We start from the raw sequence: 21,894 nt of genomic DNA, 5'->3' as shown, positions 1-21,894 counted from the left end.
CAGAACTAGATGATCAACAACTATATTACGTGGCAATTATAATTTGTTAACTCAATTTAGTCCTTGTTAGTAGTTTATAACCTTAATTTCAATTTGACTATCGTAAAGGAAAGAAGGAAAAAAAAAGAAATAAAGAGAAAGAAAAAAAAATTAAATAAATTTTATTTTTCTTAGATGTATTTAGATGAAAGAAAAATAAAAAAGATAGAAATATTATAAAAAGATAATTTTATTCTTATATTATAAAATATTTAAAAAAGTGAAATGATAATATTAGAAGTAAAGAAAAAAAAATAAGTTTTCTCTTCTTTTTTTCTTTTAATATTGGAAAGATCACTAATTTTTTTTTCATCTCTTTTTCTTTTTTTTTAATTTTTTTCTCAATCAAATAATAAAAAATATTTTTTTTTCGTTTTTTTTTTTTCATTTTTTTTTCAAATAAATATAGCATAAAAGTCATTCTCTTACTTCTCCTCCGCTATTGTCAGATGCATTTGGAAAGAGTGATGATGTGGAGTCTACTGAGGGTTCGACTACGATTTCAGCAACCTCTGCTGAATATATGATAGAGGCACTGAAAGTGAAGGAGTGGGAAGTGGGAATATTCCACGATGAAGTTGTTGCTAGTCAATGTATAAGGATAAGGAAGAAACCACCAACAGGACCCCCTTCGCATTATGTAGGACCCTTCGAGTCCCAATTACAGAATGAGGGCAATACGTCCCATAACATTTTGGAAGAGATTGTGTGGAACAAGGATGTAGGAGTTTCATAGGTACTGATGGTTGATTTATTTCATTCTTGGTTTCCTCTGTGTGTGTATATATATATATATATATATATATATATTCTGAAAGAAAATGCTTTAATATTGGGTAATTTTTATTTTCACCTTGAAGAAAGAAAATCGAATAAATTACTATTTGTACACATAAAAGAATAAAACGACAATTATAATTACGAAAGATGGGTTTTATGTGCCAAGAGTTAGTTACACAATTAGTCCATTAGGATATTTTTGGCACACGGAAATTATCCTTTGTAGATATAATTGTCGTTTTATTCTTATATGAATATATTTATCAGCATTAATATCTTTCATAAATACAAATGGTAATTTATTCTTTAACCTCTCATTTCTCTTAGGAAAGACCTTCAAAATGTTCCTCCTACAAGTGCAATTTTATTCGTGCTTTTTTTTTTTTGGTCAAGAATTTTATTCGTGCTTTGAGGGCAGCAAATGAGGCAACTGGACTTACGAAATTGATAGCCGAAGTGAAGAAGGCTTCGCCAAATGAAGGTGTCTCTTGAGAGAGAATTTTGATCCAGTAAACCCATTTTGTTTCTTTGCTATTGTTATCGGGCCTAAAATTGTTATATTCTTGTTTCTTTGTAACGCCCTTGGACTTGTTTCATCATAAGTGCTTGCATCTTTGCAATGATAGGTCTTAAACTATTTTATGCTGTATCAATTTCTTCATTTGAGCATCTTAAGCTTTTTGCTTCCTTTATACATTATGAATTATTTTTATTCCTTTGTCATGACCACCAAAATGAGTTGTTTCTTCCCTTTCCAACAACGTTGCTACCTCCATCCATCGTTACCCTTTCCAAAGGCACTTAACAACGGTGGAGGAGAAAAAAGAGAATAACTTCTATTGACGGATGATATTTTTTGGAACTTAAATTAGGATTAGGATTATAAACTACTAATAGAAACTAAGTTGAGTTAAAAAATTATAATTGTCACGCAATATAGCTGTTGTTGTCCAACGTGACTTTCTTTCATACACGTCATCACTCCATTCATGAATATTCGTTAGAATATACTTCATGGATGATTGTGAATCACTTCTGTTGTTAAATTCAAAAAATTTTTTGTAACAGTTGTAAGTTAATAGACAAAATTCAGGATCCATTACAAGTTTAGAAATCACTTTAAAATTTCACTTAAAAAATTATTTGATTTAATTCTCTAATTAAACTCACAAAAAAATATTTATTCATAATATTATTGTACTTAATTTAAAATATAAAAAATTATGATGTACTTTTTTGAATAAATTATGATATATTATTAATATCAAATCAAGTATATTTAATATTGTAAATTTTTAATTAAAAAAATCTATGGGACCAGCAACTTTTGTGTTTTGTGGCTAGCACTTAACTATCAAAACAAAAGTGAGTAATCTTCTATCATTAGATGTCACACCATTAAAAACACTATTGATGGCCAATTGATGGTTACAAAACACCCAAATTGCCGCCCCTAACATTCCTCTTTTTAATAATATAAACTAAAGAACAATGGTTGGTAGTCGTAACTTAACTTCCTAATTTTTATTTTAATTTTTTTATTCTTTTATATTAAAAAAAACATGTATATATTTAAATATTTACGTATTTAATTATTAAAAGAATAACTAGAACTTCCAATCATTGATATAAACTAAATATGCATTTAAAATTTATATTATCGTTAGGACCATGAGTGTTTATAAAGTAGTTATGATGACTTATTCAAAGATATCACATAAACACCTTCATACACCATTACAAAATGCATGGTACAATATATATAGAAAGTACAAATTACATTAAGAAGGATATTTAATAAGCAAATTCAAACTTCTATATATTGACACTAATTTTTAGCAAATTTGCTCAATAGTGCATCATGAATCACCTTGTCTAAATTTTGAAACGAGGATCCATTTGGGTCAGAAGCAGCATCCTTTGCCAATTTCGTCAACTTTAAAGCATTTTCTTTCATCTGTTGACCCATTTCCCCATCCATTGACTCCCTCACAAGACTTTCAATTTTCTCCCTCTTAACATCTTCTATCTCCAACCCAATTCCCCATTCATTACAAGAGAATCTACAATTGGTCATTTGGTCCGAAAAGAATGGCCAACATATCATTGTCACACCATTGCACACACTTTCCAATGTTGAGTTCCAACCACTATGTGTCAAAAACACCCCAACTGAAGGGTGCGCCAAAACCTCTTCTTGGGGACACCAATTTGATAATATGCCTCTAACTTTAGTCTCCTCATGAAATTCATTAGGAAGAATAGCATTTTCACCAGCCACAAGATCTGGCCTAATGACCCACAAAAACTTTTTGTTGCAATTGGCAATTCCCCAAGCAAACTCTATTAAATTTTCATTGGTCATAGTTGTGATGCTACCAAAGTTTATGTACACCACTGAATTTGGTTCTTGTTTGTCTAACCATTTAATGCATTCTTGATCCTCCTTCCAAAGGTTGGATCCAATTTTATTCAATTCATGGTCAGTGATATGGTTCAAGAGAAAATCCATAGGACCAATGGAATAGACAGGTGGCAAACTATTAATGGAGGAGAATGCCTCCAAAATATCACCCTCCAAGGCATCAAATGTATTTATTATGATTGCACAAGCTCTTTGAGATCTCTCCATTTCTCTTAGAAAAAAGTTGAGCATAATATCATTTGGATCTGTGGTTCGGATGAAACTGGGAATATCCCTCAAACGAATCTCTTTTATTCCGGGGACCCAATCTATTGTAGTTTCCAAATACCCATTTGTGAGATAACTTGAGTCTGCGTCAATATTAAACGCACAATTAAATTTGTCAAAATCATCATAAACTACACAATTTTCTTTCCAATAACATTTAGAGAAATTCTTAGGGGCAGTAACTTTTTAATATTTTTTGTTATTATTAACTATACTTTTTAATGATGTTTATTAACTAATTTTTTTTTGCTGGATAATATTAAACTAAACAAATAATAAAACATTACTAAACAAGAATATTTTATTAAATAAAGAAGAAAAAAATTTCAAATTAAAATATGAAAAACTTTTAAAAATTAGTAATTTTTAGTAATTTTTCAATTATTTGATTAGTATAAATATTAAATTGTGTTTGACATATAAATTTTATTAATTTATGTATATAAATTTGAAAAAATATAATTACGAACTGTACTAATTTATGTATATAAATTCTAGTAAATATAAATGTAAATTATATATATTTTATGTATAAAATTTTTATAAATATAAATATAAATTATTACTAATTAAATATTAATAAAAAATAATAATATTTACCGATGACCATTACTATTGAAATGTTGTTTAAGAGGTAGAACATAAAAATTACCTTTGAGGGGTACTAAGCCTTTAAGAAGAAGCTGAGAATATTGTATGCAACATGTGAACGAAGAAGCACTTGCTGTCCAGAAAACGGCCACAGGGATTTCCAATTCTTGAGCAGCATCAATTCCAAAACTCATCACAGCATCGCACACTATGCAACTAACACGAGGAACAACTTGGTCATTCAGCTTCAAAATGAGGTTCTTCAAGTGTGGCAAACAAGTTGTTGTTGTGGACTTACACAAAGAAGGTATATCCTGCGTTGCATCCCCATGATTAGGGTCCACAGGTAGACCGTCGGGGATGGTTTCGAATTGGAAGGAGGATAGACCTTTCAGTGAGTCGGAGCCTCTGGATTTGAGAAGGCGATTGTGATTGTATTCAGTGTTAACGAAAGTGATGTGGAAGCCTTTGTGGTGAAGAAGCTTTGCTAGTTTTAGGGTTGGGTTTATGTGACCTTGTGCTGGGTATGGAATTAATACAGCATGGGGTTTTTCCCAAGAAACCATTATCTTGCTTCTTATTAATGGTAACTAGTAAGTTGTCTTCCTAGCATGCACAAGAATTTATAAGGCAGAAAAATATATAGAGATAGACAGGGATGGATATAGATGGTGCTTATAATTACTGTTGAAAAAATTCACATATTGTCACATATCCATCATATGAGTTTTATGTCCATTCTTTCTATAATTAATGAGAAAATTTCCTTAACCATGATGCAGAGAAAAAAAATAAAAGAAAAGAAACTGGTTATTAGGCTGTGTTTGTTTAGAGAGACAGTGTGTTCAAAGACATGGACACAAAAACATAAAATTATGTTTGGCAGAGGAGACATGGACAAAGACAGTGTGTGTCCAAAGACACTAAATTAGTATATTTTGTGTCCATCTTAGCAGGAAGGACACAGAGACACTGACAAGGGATACAATTTATTTTTCATTCTTTTTTCATTATTTTGTTAATTTTTCATAATTATATTTTTATTATATTTTTCATCTCAAATTTTTTGAATGAAAAAAATGAGAATAAATTAGATTTTCATAATTTGTTCTAGTTTATCATCAAACAGAATATAAGAACACAAAATTTTGTGTCTTTGTCCATCAATATCTTATCCTGTCCTGTTCTCAGTGTCTTGTCCTGTCCTGTTTTCAGAAACAAACGCAACCAGCCAAGTTACTTTCTCTGTATCTGTTTGTCCGTTTGTGTGTGATCATATATTTAAGTGTATATTAAAATTAGCTACTAAAATTAGTCATTGATATAAAATACATATTAAAATATAAATATATATTAAAAATAAATAAATAAATATATATTAGTAATTAATTTTAATATATAAATAATATTTTTGTCATCATATACTATATAGATATTTACTATAGTATCTAAAAATTATTGTTTAATTACTAAAAACATTAAATGTTTAATTTTCAATTTAAAAATATAAAAGTTAAAAATTATTATAAAAAATAAATTAAATAAAAATTAAACACTAAATAAAAAACACCATAAAATTAGTCTTCTATAGTCTTGTGTGAAAAGAAAGTTTCTATATATAGTGTGTAAATGCATTGTTTTCTCGAAAAGTAAAAAGAACTTAACTGTACTTTTGGATCGTAACTTAAGATGAAAGGTAATTATTCTGATAATCTACAAAAACTTATTGTATTTAAATTTCTTCAATTTCCTCTATATATACTTCATAGTTACTCAGTCACGCTTGGGTATCCTCCTTTCACTTTCAGCTGACTCACGCTTGGTTGAATGATTGGTGTGGAAGAGATTATGCATTGCTGAGAAATAGTGCTCATGAGCAAGAGATTAAAGCACAAGATTCTCTACGATGAATCAGACAGTGACAAAATATATCTTATATATGTATGTACTTTTTTGTTAAATATATATTCATTGTATATTTTTATTCAAAAATATTTTATAAATACTAAATTAATTATTAAATATTCATCACGTATTTTTTAATTTAGATATTCTAAAATAAAAAAGTTAATCAGCATTAATTTTATAATTTTTATAAAACAAATTTTGACTTTTTTTGTCTAACATTATCATTAATTCATATATATAATTAGACATTTTCAACCAAAGTTGTCCACTTGCATTATTGTGGCCACTACACTATAAAAAAACAATTAGCGGGGTATTTTATTCTTATTTGCAACGGTTTTTAACTCTCGCAAATTGTGTAACGACGGTTTAGTAAAATGACGCAATTAGATGTTCTGCAATAAATTACGGAAATTCTTTCGAAACTGACGCTATTTTGAATTTCGAATAGCGATGGTGTTTTGCGCTCCACTGTTCGCGACGATTTCAACTAAATTATATTAGCTTCTAAAGACATCCAACGGTCCTGTGTTGCGGCGATTTTGATTCAGGTTGTGGGAGTTTTAAACTCCTGGGAATATCATATACTTAAAACGATTTTTTTGTGAAAATTGTGAACTCTCACAATTTAAAATGTGCTGCCAAAATATTTATACTATATATATATATAGTTTTTTTATTTTATAAAATATTAATTAGAATGCAAAATTTAATAAAAGTAAAATTCTTTAAAGTATAAATCTACAACACCAAATTATCATTATAATATTATGATGTATTCGGCCAATAAATTGTGTAACTATACTCACTCTGCAAAAAAAAAAAAAAAAAATAAATCAATTACCTCTATAACACCGCCAACGACGGCCATCTATGCTGAGTAACAGTGTGTAGATCAAGCTTTGGTTTTTGCGAATTGAAGAGAAGTCTCTACCGACACTTCATCTGTTTGCGTCGCGAGCAAAGTTTATGTGTTAGCTCCGGTGATGGTACAGACATTGGGTACCGATAAGCAAAAAGATGGATAGAGATATTTGATGAGGGAGGAAATGAGTTTTATTTACTTTCATGCATTTATCCTTTCGCTGCGTCATATAATATGACACTTCTTTTTTTGACTCAGAACCCATACATAATGTTTTTTTTTTTATTTTGGACAGCTTCAGGTCCCATTACCAATCCCAACTGACCGAACCCACAACTCGACCGGATGAATCAGAAAAAAGAAAAACGACGTCTTTTTTTATTCTCCATGATTGTCGCTGCTGTTATTCATTATGCTTAAAGAAGACTTAAAATTATTTAGCAAATAAACAGGTAAAGAATTAATTTTCATCCAAAGGTGGACCCAAGAAAACCAAAAAGATATATATGTAAAGGAACAAAAGCATATGGGCTATCTATATGCATATGCTCCAATAATGGCTATTCAATTTTCTTTTTAATTGTCATTTAGGGTCCGGGAGAAAGAAAGATTATAACTACCCCACACATATAATAACTATTTAGGCATCTCTTTGTTTAGTGACTAACTAATTAAAAGGAAAGTAGCAAAGCAAAGAAAAGAGAGAAAGGAGTTTCAGCAAAGGTACATAATAAGAGTTTGCGTTAACAACATCTTTCCTGAGATCCATCTGAAGAGCAAACTGAGGTTCGAACCATCCATATAAAATGTCATCTCCATCTGAATTTTAACAGTCTCACTTAACACAAAGAAAAACAAAAAAAGATTCTTTTTTTATAATTATTCTAATACAATCTTTTTGCAGTAAGAGGAAAAATCGTTGATCTCTTCTCCAGTGTTGAGAAGACGATTAGCAACATCACAAAACTGGATAGCGGTGCATGTAGATAGGAATGATGCCAACAGGTAAAAAATTGAATCCATGTTGATTCTTACTTTGCATGCTATAAGAAAATGAACATACAGTAACACTCAATTGGTACATGATATAGAAACATACTATCCTAAATTGATAAAATTGCTCATCCCCTTATCCCATATTTAGTTATAAAGTCTTCAAATTATACAAACTTAATTAGATTTCATAGGTTACAATTTTAACCCCTTTTAACCAATCATAAAGCCGTGAAAATTTGATAGGCTATACATCCTTAGAGACCTTTTTCTATCAGTCAAAAAATTTTAAAAATTTTGTTTTAACGCATTCAACTCATCATTAAATAGCCAAACTCTATTTTGAGCTTATTATAAAAAGGTAACTTCATAAAGAATTTGAGAAACAAAATTTATTTGAAGTACTTAAAAATAAAGATTCATCAAAAGGATATATGATATTTAACCCAATTGAACAAAAAAGAGTTCTTAATAATTTTATTTTTTGAGTAATTTTTATATAACTTTTTATGTAATTGTTTTGAAAATAATTTTTTTCGAATCAAATAACAGATATATTAGCATAAGATTCATGAAATAATTGTACTCATTAATAATTTATCATTAATAATTTATCATGTACTAAAAATGTTGTTAATTTTTTTATCTGATTAATTATAATTATTGTTTAGTTAATCATTTTTTATATGTCATATTTTATTAAACTTGGCTTGGGTTGAAGTAACTTATGTCATTGGTTGACTCTAAATTTTTCAATTCAGATTTTTTTATCACTCTATTCATTTACCAAAGATACTAAAATTAATTATAGTATCTACAATTTGTATTTGGCTTCAAAATAATCATCCGATGATCATATTTGTAAATAATGTTTGTAGTCTATATGTTACTGTCATAGCCAGCCTTTTTTGTTTTTTTTACTCTTATAAAACTTAAATATATCAATAAAAAATGACTATTTACTTTAGGCAGTACGGGTCCATTTCTTAGAATACAAATAATCGAAGTCTCACTAACCTATGATGGTACTGTTATATGCTCTCAGGAGATTTTTGGCAATCCAAGAATATTGAATCAAAAGATAATAAGGGATTCTGAGGTTTTGACTATACGACGGGCAGGTAACCAAATATATGTAATATTATATCTTATATCTTAAAGAGCTTGTGAAGGAAAACATTTAATTTTAGATGTAACATGCAATATAGGTAAACAGAGCTTTATCACCGCATTTTGTAGCAACTTATGGCCACCAATTAGGGTCCTCATGCTACGCAATTGATGAGTGAGATAATTATCTGGTGTTGGATCTATAAAGTAAAACTAAACAGAAGATCATAATGAAGTGTTCAATTGAGCTGATTAGATATTTCTATTTTGTTAGAAGAGGAACTACTATACAATTTACCTATGTGGATTTTGGGATATTTTTCATTCACTATGCAATGAAATGAACAAATCTATTAAAATTGTTCCGGATAAAAACTTTGATGTGGAGGACCGATTGGACCAAAATACGCTGCACGATGTAAAAAGAGCATTTCATCTAAAGCACGGTAGCAACAGTGACGTCTCATCACCTGATGTTATAGTACTATCCGAGTTCAAACCATTTGATTTTCAGGACTCGTCAGATGAGGATGAAGATTTAACAATGGAAGGTAATAGCCCTAATAATCCAATAATTATGTGTGATCAAAACTATTCATCAATTGAGTTGAGCGAACAAAGTTCTGAAAAAGAAGAAATACCTGACAACGGGTAATGTGACACGTAATTTTTGTATTCACCCATAAATTTTATTTTTGGATAACATTGAACTACATTTTAGAATGGAGACTAGCAATTTAAAGTATCCACAAGCAGATACACTCCATATGCTTACCATAGGAAGACCCTGACACGTGCTGACCAGACTAGAAGTAGATTGACAAGTTGATTCTAAATAATTCATCTCAATTTTATGCAAACACGTTAAATTCTGGTTATGCATTTATGATAGATAACCTTAACAAATTTTCCCTAAACACTAATAATGGTTCATTTGTGCAGTACTTGGGTGTTAATTTGTTGTACATCTTATTCCATCTAGACATGGTTCGATTTGCAGATTGTTGGTCTACCTTTTAGCGGAGGCAACAACATCTTTTTTTTTCATCTACTTAGGAGTGAAGGGAGAAATATAGAGTGAAAGTTTGGAGTTGACTGGATCGAATGTTGTCAAATGTAAAAGTTGAAGGCAAAGGACAACATTATCCTGAAGTTGAATTTCTTGTAGAACCGCCAGATAGATCTGATAATTGAAAGATTTTAAAGCGTGTGGGTGATTGAGATCTTAAGTTTTACCTTGACCATATTTTGAACTATATCATGAAGTGTATTGTTCATATTTTGCCTTGTTATCCATAACTATGTGAGAACCCCTATTTTGAATATGACCAACAATGACAACTAACAACTGCTCCCACAATTAACTCAGAAACAACACCAACAGTTACACCTCAATTCCTCAAACAATGCAAGGTGCTAGTGCTGGGACAACCACACATTTTATACAATTTATACCGGTGCAACATCAACTGTTAGAGGCAGAGGAACAACAGTCAGAGGTAGAGGAACTTTAAGTGGGCCCAGTAATGTTGTTTCAAGCAGGAGCAGCAACTCAACTCCAATATCATAATTGTTTAGTTGATAAAAACTACTTATTTTGTTGTATTAGTTCAATCTTGTTTTAATCTGAATTAGAATTTTGGGCTTGTTTATGTTTAATGTAATCAAGAGAGATAATAGACTTTTCTATTTTATTCTGCTGTTATGATGTTCTGAGCACAATCTCTAGACTTTTTAATTTTATTTTAGTAATATAAGGTACTCTTTAATAGATACTAGACTCTTGTGTTTCTCTATGAATCCACCATGTATCACAAGTTGAAGTTTGTTTTAATCTTTAAAGATAGTGTTATAGAATTATAAACATGTATTTCAGTTATGTATAACAGGAATTAATACATGATAAATACATATTTTAAACAGCATGTCATTAATCTTACAGGACCTATTTAGTCAAATAAAACAAATACACATGGTTATTTATGTCATCTGATTAATCATTCATAGGTACTTCTATCAAAATAACAAACTGAATTGGTTCAAACTGGTTTGTCATTCTTAACAACAAACAATGCTCATAAACAACAACGATCTTCAGATTACATTAATCCTATATTTTCATTACTAAATACAAATTATAAGCTAAACAAAACATAACCACCAATAGTATAGTTACAAGAAACACTCTACTTGTTCTAACTTTGCTCCTGAGTTTTTCTACTTTTCTTGCAATCCTGGAGAAGTTTTTTTGATTCTCCCTTTTAATTGTAGTAATTGTCAACCCATCTTCACATATTGCATAAGAATGCTCTATATTCCTTTTAGCTAATGATCTTGCAAGACCTTCCCAACTTTCTTCGATCTCATCCACCCACATAAAGTATTTGTAGTTTCTTGTCTGAAAAATCAAAATACCCATGTCCAACCAGCTGACAACGAAAATTCAAAAAAAAAATGGAACCTTCACAAAAAAAAGAAAAATGCTAAGTCAATACCTTCTATAGAGGACATCGGATGAACCATCTATTTGAGGTTGTTACCGTACCAGATTCCATTAACGCAACTTTCAGTATATTGAAGCATCTCTCATCAAGCTTTTTTTCCTTCTTCTTTTTCGAACTCAAAGCATTGCTGCAACTTATATTACTTGTAGTAGAGTTAAATCTGTGCAAAGACATGGCCAGAGGTTAGAAAATTTTTTTTTTGTCAATGTTCATGTTTGAAGAAGAAACAAAAATGAAATGATTTCAATTTCTAAGTTAGGATAAACATTGAAAAAGAAAGAAAGAAGAAAGCCATGCTAGGATTTTAGTTTTTGTAGAAGTATACGTTGGGTTACATATAGGTAGGTTTGGAGTGATTTTATTGCCACATAGGTTTAGATATTAAAAAGACCAAGTGTGAAATCAATAATAAGGTACTTCTGGCACATAAAAATTATCTTCCGTGATTATAAGATAAGTTTTCTTCTTCTATAAATATATTTATCGGCGTTTATATCTTTCATAAGTATATATAGTCATTTATTTATTTATTTTATTTGGTCACACAAAACGTTTCTCAAAACTACTTTGTTTTGTCGGGTTCAGTCTTATGAATTGTGCTAAAACTAATGGGCTCAAGTTAAGGACCGTTTGGTTTCTGTTTACCAATCTACGCTTAATGTTCAACAAACGTCATTTTTTAATGTGTAAAAAAATCAACTATTCAAATATTAAATTAATGACGCAAAAAATATTAAAAATATATAAAATAATATACATAATAATATAATATATATATATATATAATTAATTCTTAGGGTTTATATAATATTATATAGTTGACACATAAATACATTTCGCTTTTTAATTTTAGTGTTAGACTTTTAATAATTTTTTAAATAGTATGAAGATTTGATGTATTTTTTTATATGAAGAACATAAATTTAAAAGCCAGATTTATGATTTTTAATTTTTTAACATATAAATTTAAGGATTTTTTTAATTTTAAAATTTTTAAATATACAAAATTTATTTTTAGATTTATATTTTAATATTAAAAAAAATTTAAATATATAAATCGAATCCTTTAATTTTTTTTACAGTAAAAAAAATTATTTCAACACAAATCAAACTTTTTGATTTGTTAATTTAAAAAAATTTGACCCTTAATATTTTTCTACAAATTTTATTATTTAAATTTAAAAGTTCAATTTATTATTTAAAATAAAATAAAATTTAAATTTTATATAAAAAAAACACACCGATTAATCATTACCATAAATTATACTTAATCTTTCTTCATATCTAAAACAATTAGCCAATACGGTCATCTCTGTTTTCCATTGTTACTCTATCAAGTACATAATCTCCATATATTTTAAGTGAATAAATAAAACCAAACCATTAGCAGCAACAGCAACAACAACATTTAATTACTTTATTAGCTTTTATAATTTTATTAAATTTATAATTAAATTTTTATTTTTTTAATTAAATATTTATATTACTTTTAATTTTATAATTAAATTTTTATTAGTATAAAAAATATTAGAATTAATGAATTATTTTTTTGTAAATTAAAAATATCTATAATTAAAAATATAATTAATCTTTTGATCACATATTTTTAAAAAAGATATAAAAAAAGCAACATAAATATTTATATTTTTAATAATTTCTCTCGCACGAGAGTTTTTTTTTTGTTTACTTAATCTTTGTATAGACATTCTTTTACTCTTAGATTTTTTGAATATAGAACTGAAAACTCTAATATTATAACATAAAATTATTTATTCTAAAAATTTAAATTAATAAAATCTAAAAGAGATAATATAAATAATTATATCTCTAACAAAATTTAATTATAAAATTAAAAATAATATAAAAATTTAATAAAAATATAAAAAATTAATTATAAATTTAATAAAATTATAAAAATTCACAAAATAATTAAACCTAATAACAACAACTTTCCTTAATCTATCATCTATAATTTTTTTTCTTCTTTACTTAAAATCTAAAGGATTCTCTCGTTGTTGATTTTGTTTTTCAGCTCATCATTCGCATATTGCTTTTTGTTGTCTATCATCATTTGCACATTTAGTTAATGCAATAATAAGCTAAGCTACTCAATTATTTGGATTCTTTTTAGCTCTATTGGGATCTAGTAAAATAAACTAATGAACAGTAAAAAGAAGAAATTGCATATCCAAAATTTATATCGGTTCATTATTAACTGATATTTTTGTTATTTTTTACATGTTAATTAATCCTTTAAAAGAATATTAATATCCAAATATGGTTATATTTTGCCCATGAAAATATTGTTCATTTGTGGTGGACTGGTGGCGGTGGGTGAACAGTCACTCTCACACACAAAAACATGTAATTTCTTAGAAGCTCCTCAAAATTAAAAACACAAACTAACATATGAAAGGATCATTCTATTCTATGCCAGAAAAAAAAAAACATAAAAAGAAAGAAAGTCTTCTCCTTTTCTTTTCTTTTTTTTTTTTTTTTAAATTATTCTCACTGACACCACTAGTTGTGCTAGCAACTTGTTTTGTGCATGTACATTCATTCTTCTGCTCTGTGCCTCAAACCTTTCTTCATTCTCCCCATTTTTTTTTATTCCCAATTTCCAGTTCTCGTTTCCTTTCCCTAACAAGACAAAGAGAGTGCTGTTCATTTTCTCCTTCTTTATAAAGTGAAAGTCTTCTCTTGAAACTCATAAAAAAAGTTCCTTTTTGACTTTCCAAGGAGTCACTGCAAAAGTCAAGTGAGTCTGCTATGCACACAATTATGAGTTTTGGAACTCTTTTTTGTTCATAGCTTCTCTTTCTCTTTATTATCATCTCTGTCTTGCTTGATTTTGGATTGTGACTCTGTTTGATCTTTTGACCGGTGAATTCTTTGCCAAATTGAAATATAATGAGGCCTCCATTAGTTTTATCTATTCAAATATTCTATCGTTGTCATTCCATTTTCATCACTGCTTGTTGTAGTTCTGTTTGCTCTGTGTTGAAATATTTAGTTATTTTGTTCCTTGGTTTGTGTTGAATGCTTTATTATCACCTATGAATTATGATGCACAAATACTTAATTTTTTATTTGCTTGTACATAAAGTATGCATATATGCATCAAATACTGTTATCTTAAACCTGTTAAATTTATAATTAATTTCTTTTTAATACTTGTATTCGTATTTGTGCCACATAGGCTAATGATATCAGAACTGATAAGCATTATGTCATCAATATTTTTCTTCAGAGCTTTGATTTCATTGCCCCTGGCACTTCTAGATAATATTTTTTCTTGTTTGGTTCTTTCTACTTTCCTTTTGAAAATGGAAGTTTGATTCTTAATTTTTTGTTACTATTTTGGTGTAGGTTTTTCTTTCATTGTAATGCTTGAAGAAATAAAACTAATGCATATGTTTTTATTCAGATAGGGATGGGAACAAATCTGAGTTTTCCCAAAACTGAAAAGTTTTCTGAAGACGGAGAAAATGACTGTCTTAGATATGGTTTGTCATCGATGCAAGGGTGGCGCGCAACAATGGAAGATGCTGTGAGTAATCAGTAATAAATTACTTGGAACATAGCTTTTAAAAATGAAAATATGTTGACTTTTTTATATCCTTTTCTTCTGCTAGCATGCTGCACATCTTGATGTGGATGCGTCCACTTCATTTTTCGGTGTATATGATGGGCATGGAGGTGAGGATTGAACAAGTTTGGCTATTTGGAAGAATGACAGATTGCTGGTTTAACTATTTGTTACATAAAGGAAGAACATTCTAGGCATTAGAATTTAGAGCTTAGTAATAATTAGCTACATGCATTTTCTATGGAAAAGCCGGGTAAAAACAGGACTAAGAAATTACATTTGGACTCTAACTGGATTGCTTTATTGCTATAGAATCGTCAGTAAATATGATCACGAACTCTAAATCTCTACAAGAATGTGGATAATTTACGAGTTCCCTCAACTTTCGCTAAACTCTCATCATAACTTAAGTTACAAGTATCACTATCTATCTCTTTCTTTTTCTTATTTATACATATCAATTTCCCAAAATATGCATGAAATTGTTACTCTTCGATTTTGAAGGAAAAGGGAAGGAAGGGAAGGATTTCTAGTGTAAAATGAAGTCTCTTTTACTTTTCAAAGCCTTTCCCTCCAAAACTTCAACTTGGAAACGCACATTACATGTCCTATCAGAATATTACTGAAATTATGTATAGTTTTGTAATCAACAATGTGTTTTCGATGCCTAATTAACTCCAAAATTTCCAGGTAAGGCGGTTGCAAAGTTCTGTGCCAAGTATCTTCACCTTCAGGTGCTTAAGAGTAAAGCATACCTTGATGGAGATGTAGCAGTTTCTCTTCAGAAAGCTTTTTTCAGGTTATATGAGAAAGAGGCCCCTTAAGTGTGTTCCGCTGTTCCTTGTTAATTACATCACCAAAATAAGTTGTTTTTGTATACGGTCTATGAAGTTTGAACTATTTAGAGTATAAACCTTCTTTTGGCTCACAAACTTTTAAAGGAGGTTGGGGATCCACTTCCCAGCTAAACTATCCAGAAATAAATAAGTGCTTACATAATCAATTATGCACAAAAGCGACAGTATAAATAAGAGATTATTGAAATGATTTTAATGTTTTAGTCTTACCAAACATCCTAAATAGTCCCTTGCAGGTATACCAGACACTTGAATATTTAAAAGGTTCTCTTTTCTGAAAAATAATTAAAAAATGAAATAAAATAAAATTATACAGTTAGTGAATGTATATGACTTAGTCTACATATTGTTGACCAAATAGCATATGAAAACGGTGAAGTTATGAACTAGTGTTTCATTATTATTATGCAGAATGGACGAGATGATGCAGGGTCAAAGAGGTTGGAGGGAATTAGCAGCCTTGGGTGATAAGATGAACAAGTTTAATGGGATGATGGAAGGTTTGATTCGGTCTCCACGCGGCAACAATGGTAATTGCCAAAGTGATGATTGGACTTTTGAGGAGGTAGGGGTTTTGTTTATTTCTTTTTCTTTTCTTACCAACTTACCATAGCTTAATTTGATCTTATATATTGTAATTTCTAAGTAGGGGCCCCATTCCAATTTTGCTGGACCAACTTCTGGAAGCACTGCTTGTGTAGCAATTGTTAAAAACAACCAACTTTTTATTGCAAATGCCGGTGATTCGCGTTGTGTTTTGTCTAGGAAGGGTCAGGTAATAACTTCATATTGAAGCTTCTTAGATTTCTATCATGCTAATCGCTTCTTTGAATGTATAACTACACTGCATGCTGTGTTTTCTGTGAATTGCTAGTGTACATTTAGTAACATATGTCTCTTGAATTAACTAGTTAGAAACTTAGAATGCATAGATATTGATTTTGTTTCTTTCTCTTGTGGACTATGTCTCTTAAAGATTGTAGATATATTTTTTTAAGTTCTAACTATCGCTGTTTTGCATAGGCATACAATTTAACAAGAGACCACAAACCTGACCTTGCGATTGAGAAGGAAAGAATCTTAAAAGCTGGTGGTTTCATTCATGCAGGACGAGTTAATGGGAGTTTAAATCTTGCAAGAGCTATAGGTATTTACAAATCTGTGTTTAGGAAGATCTATGAATTTGTCAGTATGAAAAGACACATTCAACGTGTATCAATGTTCTGCAGGTGACGTGGAATTTAAGCAGAATAAATTTCTCTCAGTTGAAACACAGATTGTGACTGCAAATCCAGATATAAACATTGTAAGTTTGTTCTTGTTGAAATCAGTTAAGTTCCAATGTGATACATAGATCTACCATAGTTTCCAATTTAGTGATATGCTAGTCATAGAACTCATAATAAAATGTGTGGTTAAGAGTCTCTCATTACTTCATAACCATGCATTTTATTTGTTTTAGTTTCTATTTCGAGTTTTTAACTCGAATTAGCCCGCTAACATATATTGGTTGACTCTTTTTATAGGTTGATCTTTGCGACGAAGATGAATTTATGGTGCTCGCTTGTGATGGCATATGGTATGCTACTAATGTTTCTCATATTTCCATTTAGATTTTTAATGTTATCTTGAATTTGGCAGAATAGTATGATTATTTAAGAAATGCAAAGTGAGCTCAGTGTTGCCCCAAGGCAAAAGAAACATTGATGTGTTAAACCGAAAAGCGAGTCACTTTGATGCGGCAAGGTGATGCAACCTCATAAGTGAAGTGATGCACACATTTTAGAAAAAGAATCCCTGAATATGCATCTTAACAACAAATCATCACATAAACTAAAACTTGAGTCATAAAAGTGTGAGAAACTGTACTGGTGGATGTATTTCCCTTTTACTTTCTCTTGTTTAAATCCCTGAATTTTTGCAAACGTTTGTTTCTCTTTAATTTTTTCAGGGACTGCATGTCGAGTCAACAATTGGTTGATTTCGTGCGTCAAGAACTGCTGTTGGTGAGTTTTATACAAGTTTCCTAATAAGGGTCAGTATGGTTTAGGTGCTATAAATGAAGTGAGGAATTGGTGGATGAGTTTTGTATATTTTTCGAAATTTGATCTTTCAAAATTTTACCCTCCAACTAAACTGAGCTAAGAGAACGAAGTAAATTCAAGTTTTCAGTTATCTTTCATCAACCAAAAGAAGTTACCTGTCATTCTTGTCATGTCATGATACACCAATACTTAACCTTTCAAGGTTACATTTAAGTTTTATGTAGTTTTGGTTAATGTGATTTCAAACAACAGATGTTCTTAAAATGTTACTATTTAACTTGTCAGGAAACAAAACTTTCTGCGGTGTGTGAGCGAGTACTAGATCGTTGTTTGGCACCGTCAATTACTATTGGCGAGGGATGCGATAACATGACCATGATCTTGGTGCAGTTCAGAAAACCTTCCCAATTCATGCCCCAACAGAAGAGCAATACTCTTCAAATGAAGCAAAACTAGAAGGAAGTCAAAGTTAGGACTTAGCAGCCACAATTCCAGTGTGAATTGTTAATTTATAGTATTGAGCACTTGTTAGAATCCATCCATATATTGCTCCAATTCCAACTAGCTAAGTTTTGTACCATGGAATGGATCCTCAATTTAACTTTTCACTTTACAAGGTTGAGCATGCTTCTCCTGTATAATCTGTTGGGTCCTAACTTGCATAACAGAAATATAGAGACGTTGGAACAGTTACAAAACATGTAAACGGTATTTGTCTTGTGTTAAAAATTTGCTCAAGTTTTCATCCAAAATATTAGGACAATTTGAACATGGATAGTATTTCTTCTCTCTCAATAAGTTCAGTTTATGCGGTGAAAACTTAGTACAGTTGACTTCACATGAAATTGATAACTGAGAGTCGTTAAATAATTTGACTTATTTGACTAAGTTGAAGTTGATAAGTGAGAGTCGTTAAATAATTTGACTGATTTGACTAAATTTTTATTTAACGGCTTTCTAACGACTCTCAATTGTTAACTTTTCGTAAAGTCAGCTGCAACTGAGCTTTATTTTATTGTATATACAATAATTTGTCAAGTTTGTGCCACGTCAGACGAAAAGCGAATATGAAAGGAAGAAATAGAGAATTCAGGAAACTTGGTCAATATATAGATTTCTTGCTCCCCAAGGATTTCAGAGGGTTTTCATTCTTTAAATTAGAATGATATGAATTTCATTTTCATTTCCATTTCCATTTCATTTATCACACGGTGAAACAAACTAGTTAGTTAGTTATATTCTTCGCGCTTAGTCGGTTACAACTGACAACACGTCACTTCACCCGACCTGAAATAAATACTTCACTATTTCATAACTAAACCGAATCCAGACACTCGTTCATTCTTCATCATAGCGATCGAACAAGTTCGTTCTTTCTTTGCGAGCTTGAATTGAACGTAACGAGCCTTCCAGAAGCGAATACCAGTTGCTGCAAGCAATAATAATGGAGTGGTGTGATCACTGTGTGCGCTATCAACAAACCAGAATTGAACAAATTCCCGACGTTTTCCCCAAGAATTTCAACGGGTTCTTCTTCTTACCCTGGATTCCTCTCTTCTTTTTTTTTTTTCAATTAATTAGCGTATCAAAACTACAAAGAGTAGGGTTTTTCTTTCAAATCTATACTGCAATTTGCATGCATTATCATAATTGCCATCTTTAATTCTTTTCTTTTCTTTATTTATTTGTATTTTGATTTTAAGATATAGTACAAAATTATCGGAAAAGAAAAGATAATGACAATGTTCTTGGGATTTGGTGTTTGGAGAAGATATTTTATATTCTAATCATTCCAATCTCGTTGATTGATTAATTTACCCTCTCTGGTTTTTATTTATTTTTAATTTATTTATTATCTATGTTGTGTTTGCAGGTCTTGTAGTTCTTGTGGGAAGGTTCTATGGGACATGAGTATCGGCTTCTCCCAACAAATTAAGAATAACAGCAAAGGTTATGACAGAATGAAGAAAGTGAGAAAGGTCAAGGACAATCCAAAAGTTGAGAAATGTGTAAGTACTCTCAATATTCCTCTGTTAATTTCATAGAATTTCAATATTTTAATGCAGTTTCAATAAGAATGTTGATTGCAATTTGCACTATATAGACTATTGTGTTGACCTTACTGTTTCTTGAACAATTGCTTTTTCTATTTGAGCCCTGCCTAGAGACCCTTATGGTTTTGATTGATAATATATATATGGTGTCTAATTATATTCATATAATGAAAACTGATATGTTCAAGGTTTGAAATTCTGTGAAAGATGAACTATATGATGACAATCATTAAGCCTTACCTTGAATCTTAATGTGTGTCCTCGGCAATCTTCCAGATTGTAAGGGAAATTTTTGTTTGCCCCAGTTTCTTGTGCTTCTGTTTGTATGCATTATATTTATATGTATAATTTATCATTAATTAGTTATAATTTATATGGGAAAGTTATTCATATGTGATATGTTTTTTAAGCAATGTTATTTGCGCACTGAAAAAACTTATGTTTAGATTTGAGTTTTAAGTAACATTCTGTATTTGTTATATTCGACCCCATTTTCAATTTATGCTTTAATTAATCATCAGATGGTTGAATTGACAATATTTTTTGTGGGGATGTTCCATGCAGGTTGTAGTAGATTCTATGGATGAAGAAGATTATTCTACGGATGAAGAAGATAATGATGATAAGGAGGAAGATAAAAGTATCAATTCTGATATCAACTGAAGATTGATGAGGCATGTAGCTCACATGTGACATACCAAGATCTTATCAGAACAATGTTCTTTAGATTTTAATTTCCCAACTTTTATGGTCAAAATTCAAATGTCTCTCTTTCATTGAAACCTCATTCATTCGATTCATGAGGCCCCATAGTTCCTTGTTGTTTTGTTATTTGGCATTCATCTTTTCAATAAAAATAGAGCTTTCTATTAAAAACAAAAGAAAGAAAAGCTCCTTCATATTACTGTGCTGTGTTTCAGAAGAGTAATTCGTCCTCTTTTATTGTCATTTGGACTTTAGATACATGAATTTATGATTGAGTGTTGACTTGATCTTTATAATATCTAATAACTTTTCTAGTCTGAATTTCATTCATAATTACATTATGTGTTATATTTTACATGATACTTAAAAACTATGTAATAAATGTGAGCAAAGTTTTACGGAAGTTTTCAATTTATCTTTTGAGTTGAACTACCTTATTGCTTTGACAACTTGAGGCCTTCTTTCTTTGTTGGCGTAATCATGTTCTACCTAAAATTCATCGGAAGAGGGGGGAGGGGGGATCAATGGCTATGAACATACTAAAAGAAATCTTTATATATATTTATTTTATTCATTCGTTTCTTTATTGTTACCATATTTTTGAAAATAAAAAAAAAGAAAAGAAAAAAAAATAGATATAGTTAACATTCTTATCATACTTGTATGTTCATACTTCATATATGGGCCATTACATTACTTTTTACAAAACTCAATAAAAACTATATAAAGGGAACATGACAATTTTTAATTCTTTATGTTAAAAAACCCTTAAATTGAGTCAAATGTATTAAATATTATCTTGATAGAATACAATGCTGGGTAGTGTTGAAATCTATGATGCACGGACACGGATACGCCGACATGCGAATTTTAAAATTTTATAAGATAAGGGGACACGTATACATATAAATTATAAAGTTTTTTTAGATAAATCATAATGATATTTTGATATTTTATTGATATTAAAATATAAATTAATTTTTTAATTATTTTTAATGTCTTATTTTAATTATATCAAGTATTTAAAATATCTTTTTGTTTTGATAAATAATAATATATACTATATCTAAATGTATTTCAAGAATATATGTTAAGAATAAGACTGAACATGCTGATACGTGATGATATTTAAGTGTGTCCAACTGTCTCCGAAAAAGAATTT

General features: G+C 29.7%; 2 protein-coding genes and 1 pseudogene across 2 annotated transcripts; 2 read left to right on the top strand and 1 right to left on the bottom strand.

Annotated features, from left to right (window-relative positions):
• Window positions 1–2,532: 2,532 nt before the first annotated feature.
• Window positions 2,533–4,928, bottom strand: LOC112697583 (7-deoxyloganetin glucosyltransferase). The gene is made up of 2 exons (XM_025750810.3): window positions 4,164–4,928; window positions 2,533–3,594 (listed from the first exon to the last, which is right to left on the bottom strand). The coding sequence occupies exons 1-2, from the start codon at window positions 4,666–4,668 to the stop codon at window positions 2,648–2,650; spliced, it is 1,452 nt and encodes a 483-aa protein (XP_025606595.1). The 5' UTR covers window positions 4,669–4,928; the 3' UTR covers window positions 2,533–2,647.
• An 8,945-nt stretch (window positions 4,929–13,873) lies between these two features.
• Window positions 13,874–18,725, top strand: LOC112697580 (probable protein phosphatase 2C 60; annotated as a pseudogene).
• A 116-nt stretch (window positions 18,726–18,841) lies between these two features.
• LOC112697581 (uncharacterized) lies at window positions 18,842–20,931 on the top strand. Its single transcript, XM_025750809.2, has 3 exons — window positions 18,842–19,500; window positions 19,847–19,982; window positions 20,592–20,931. Exons 1-3 carry the CDS (start codon window positions 19,418–19,420, stop codon window positions 20,688–20,690), a joined length of 318 nt encoding a protein of 105 aa, XP_025606594.1. The 5' UTR covers window positions 18,842–19,417; the 3' UTR covers window positions 20,691–20,931.
• The last annotated feature ends 963 nt before the right edge of the window (window positions 20,932–21,894 follow it).

Source organism: Arachis hypogaea, chromosome 16 (assembly GCF_003086295.3).
Source record: "Arachis hypogaea cultivar Tifrunner chromosome 16, arahy.Tifrunner.gnm2.J5K5, whole genome shotgun sequence".
In the NCBI taxonomy this organism is placed as follows: Eukaryota; Viridiplantae; Streptophyta; class Magnoliopsida; order Fabales; family Fabaceae; genus Arachis; species Arachis hypogaea.
The sequence above is the reverse complement of the archived record's forward strand: the minus strand, read 5'-3'. Positions and strand labels throughout refer to the sequence as shown.

What these genes read in the sequence shown, in the direction of transcription:
- LOC112697581 (XM_025750809.2), top strand. Translation starts at nt 19,418, where the DNA reads ATGGAGTGGTGTGATCACTGTGTGCGCTATCAACAAACCAGAATTGAA. An exon ending in TTCCCCAAGAATTTCAACGG is followed by an intron (nt 19,501 to 19,846) that starts GTTCTTCTTCTT and finishes TTGTGTTTGCAG; the next exon opens with GTCTTGTAGTTCTTGTGGGA. An exon ending in ATCCAAAAGTTGAGAAATGT is followed by an intron (nt 19,983 to 20,591) that starts GTAAGTACTCTC and finishes TGTTCCATGCAG; the next exon opens with GTTGTAGTAGATTCTATGGA.
- LOC112697583 (XM_025750810.3), bottom strand. Translation starts at nt 4,668, where the DNA reads ATGGTTTCTTGGGAAAAACCCCATGCTGTATTAATTCCATACCCAGCA. An exon ending in AGGCTTAGTACCCCTCAAAG is followed by an intron (nt 3,595 to 4,163) that starts GTAATTTTTATG and finishes ATATTGACGCAG; the next exon opens with ACTCAAGTTATCTCACAAAT.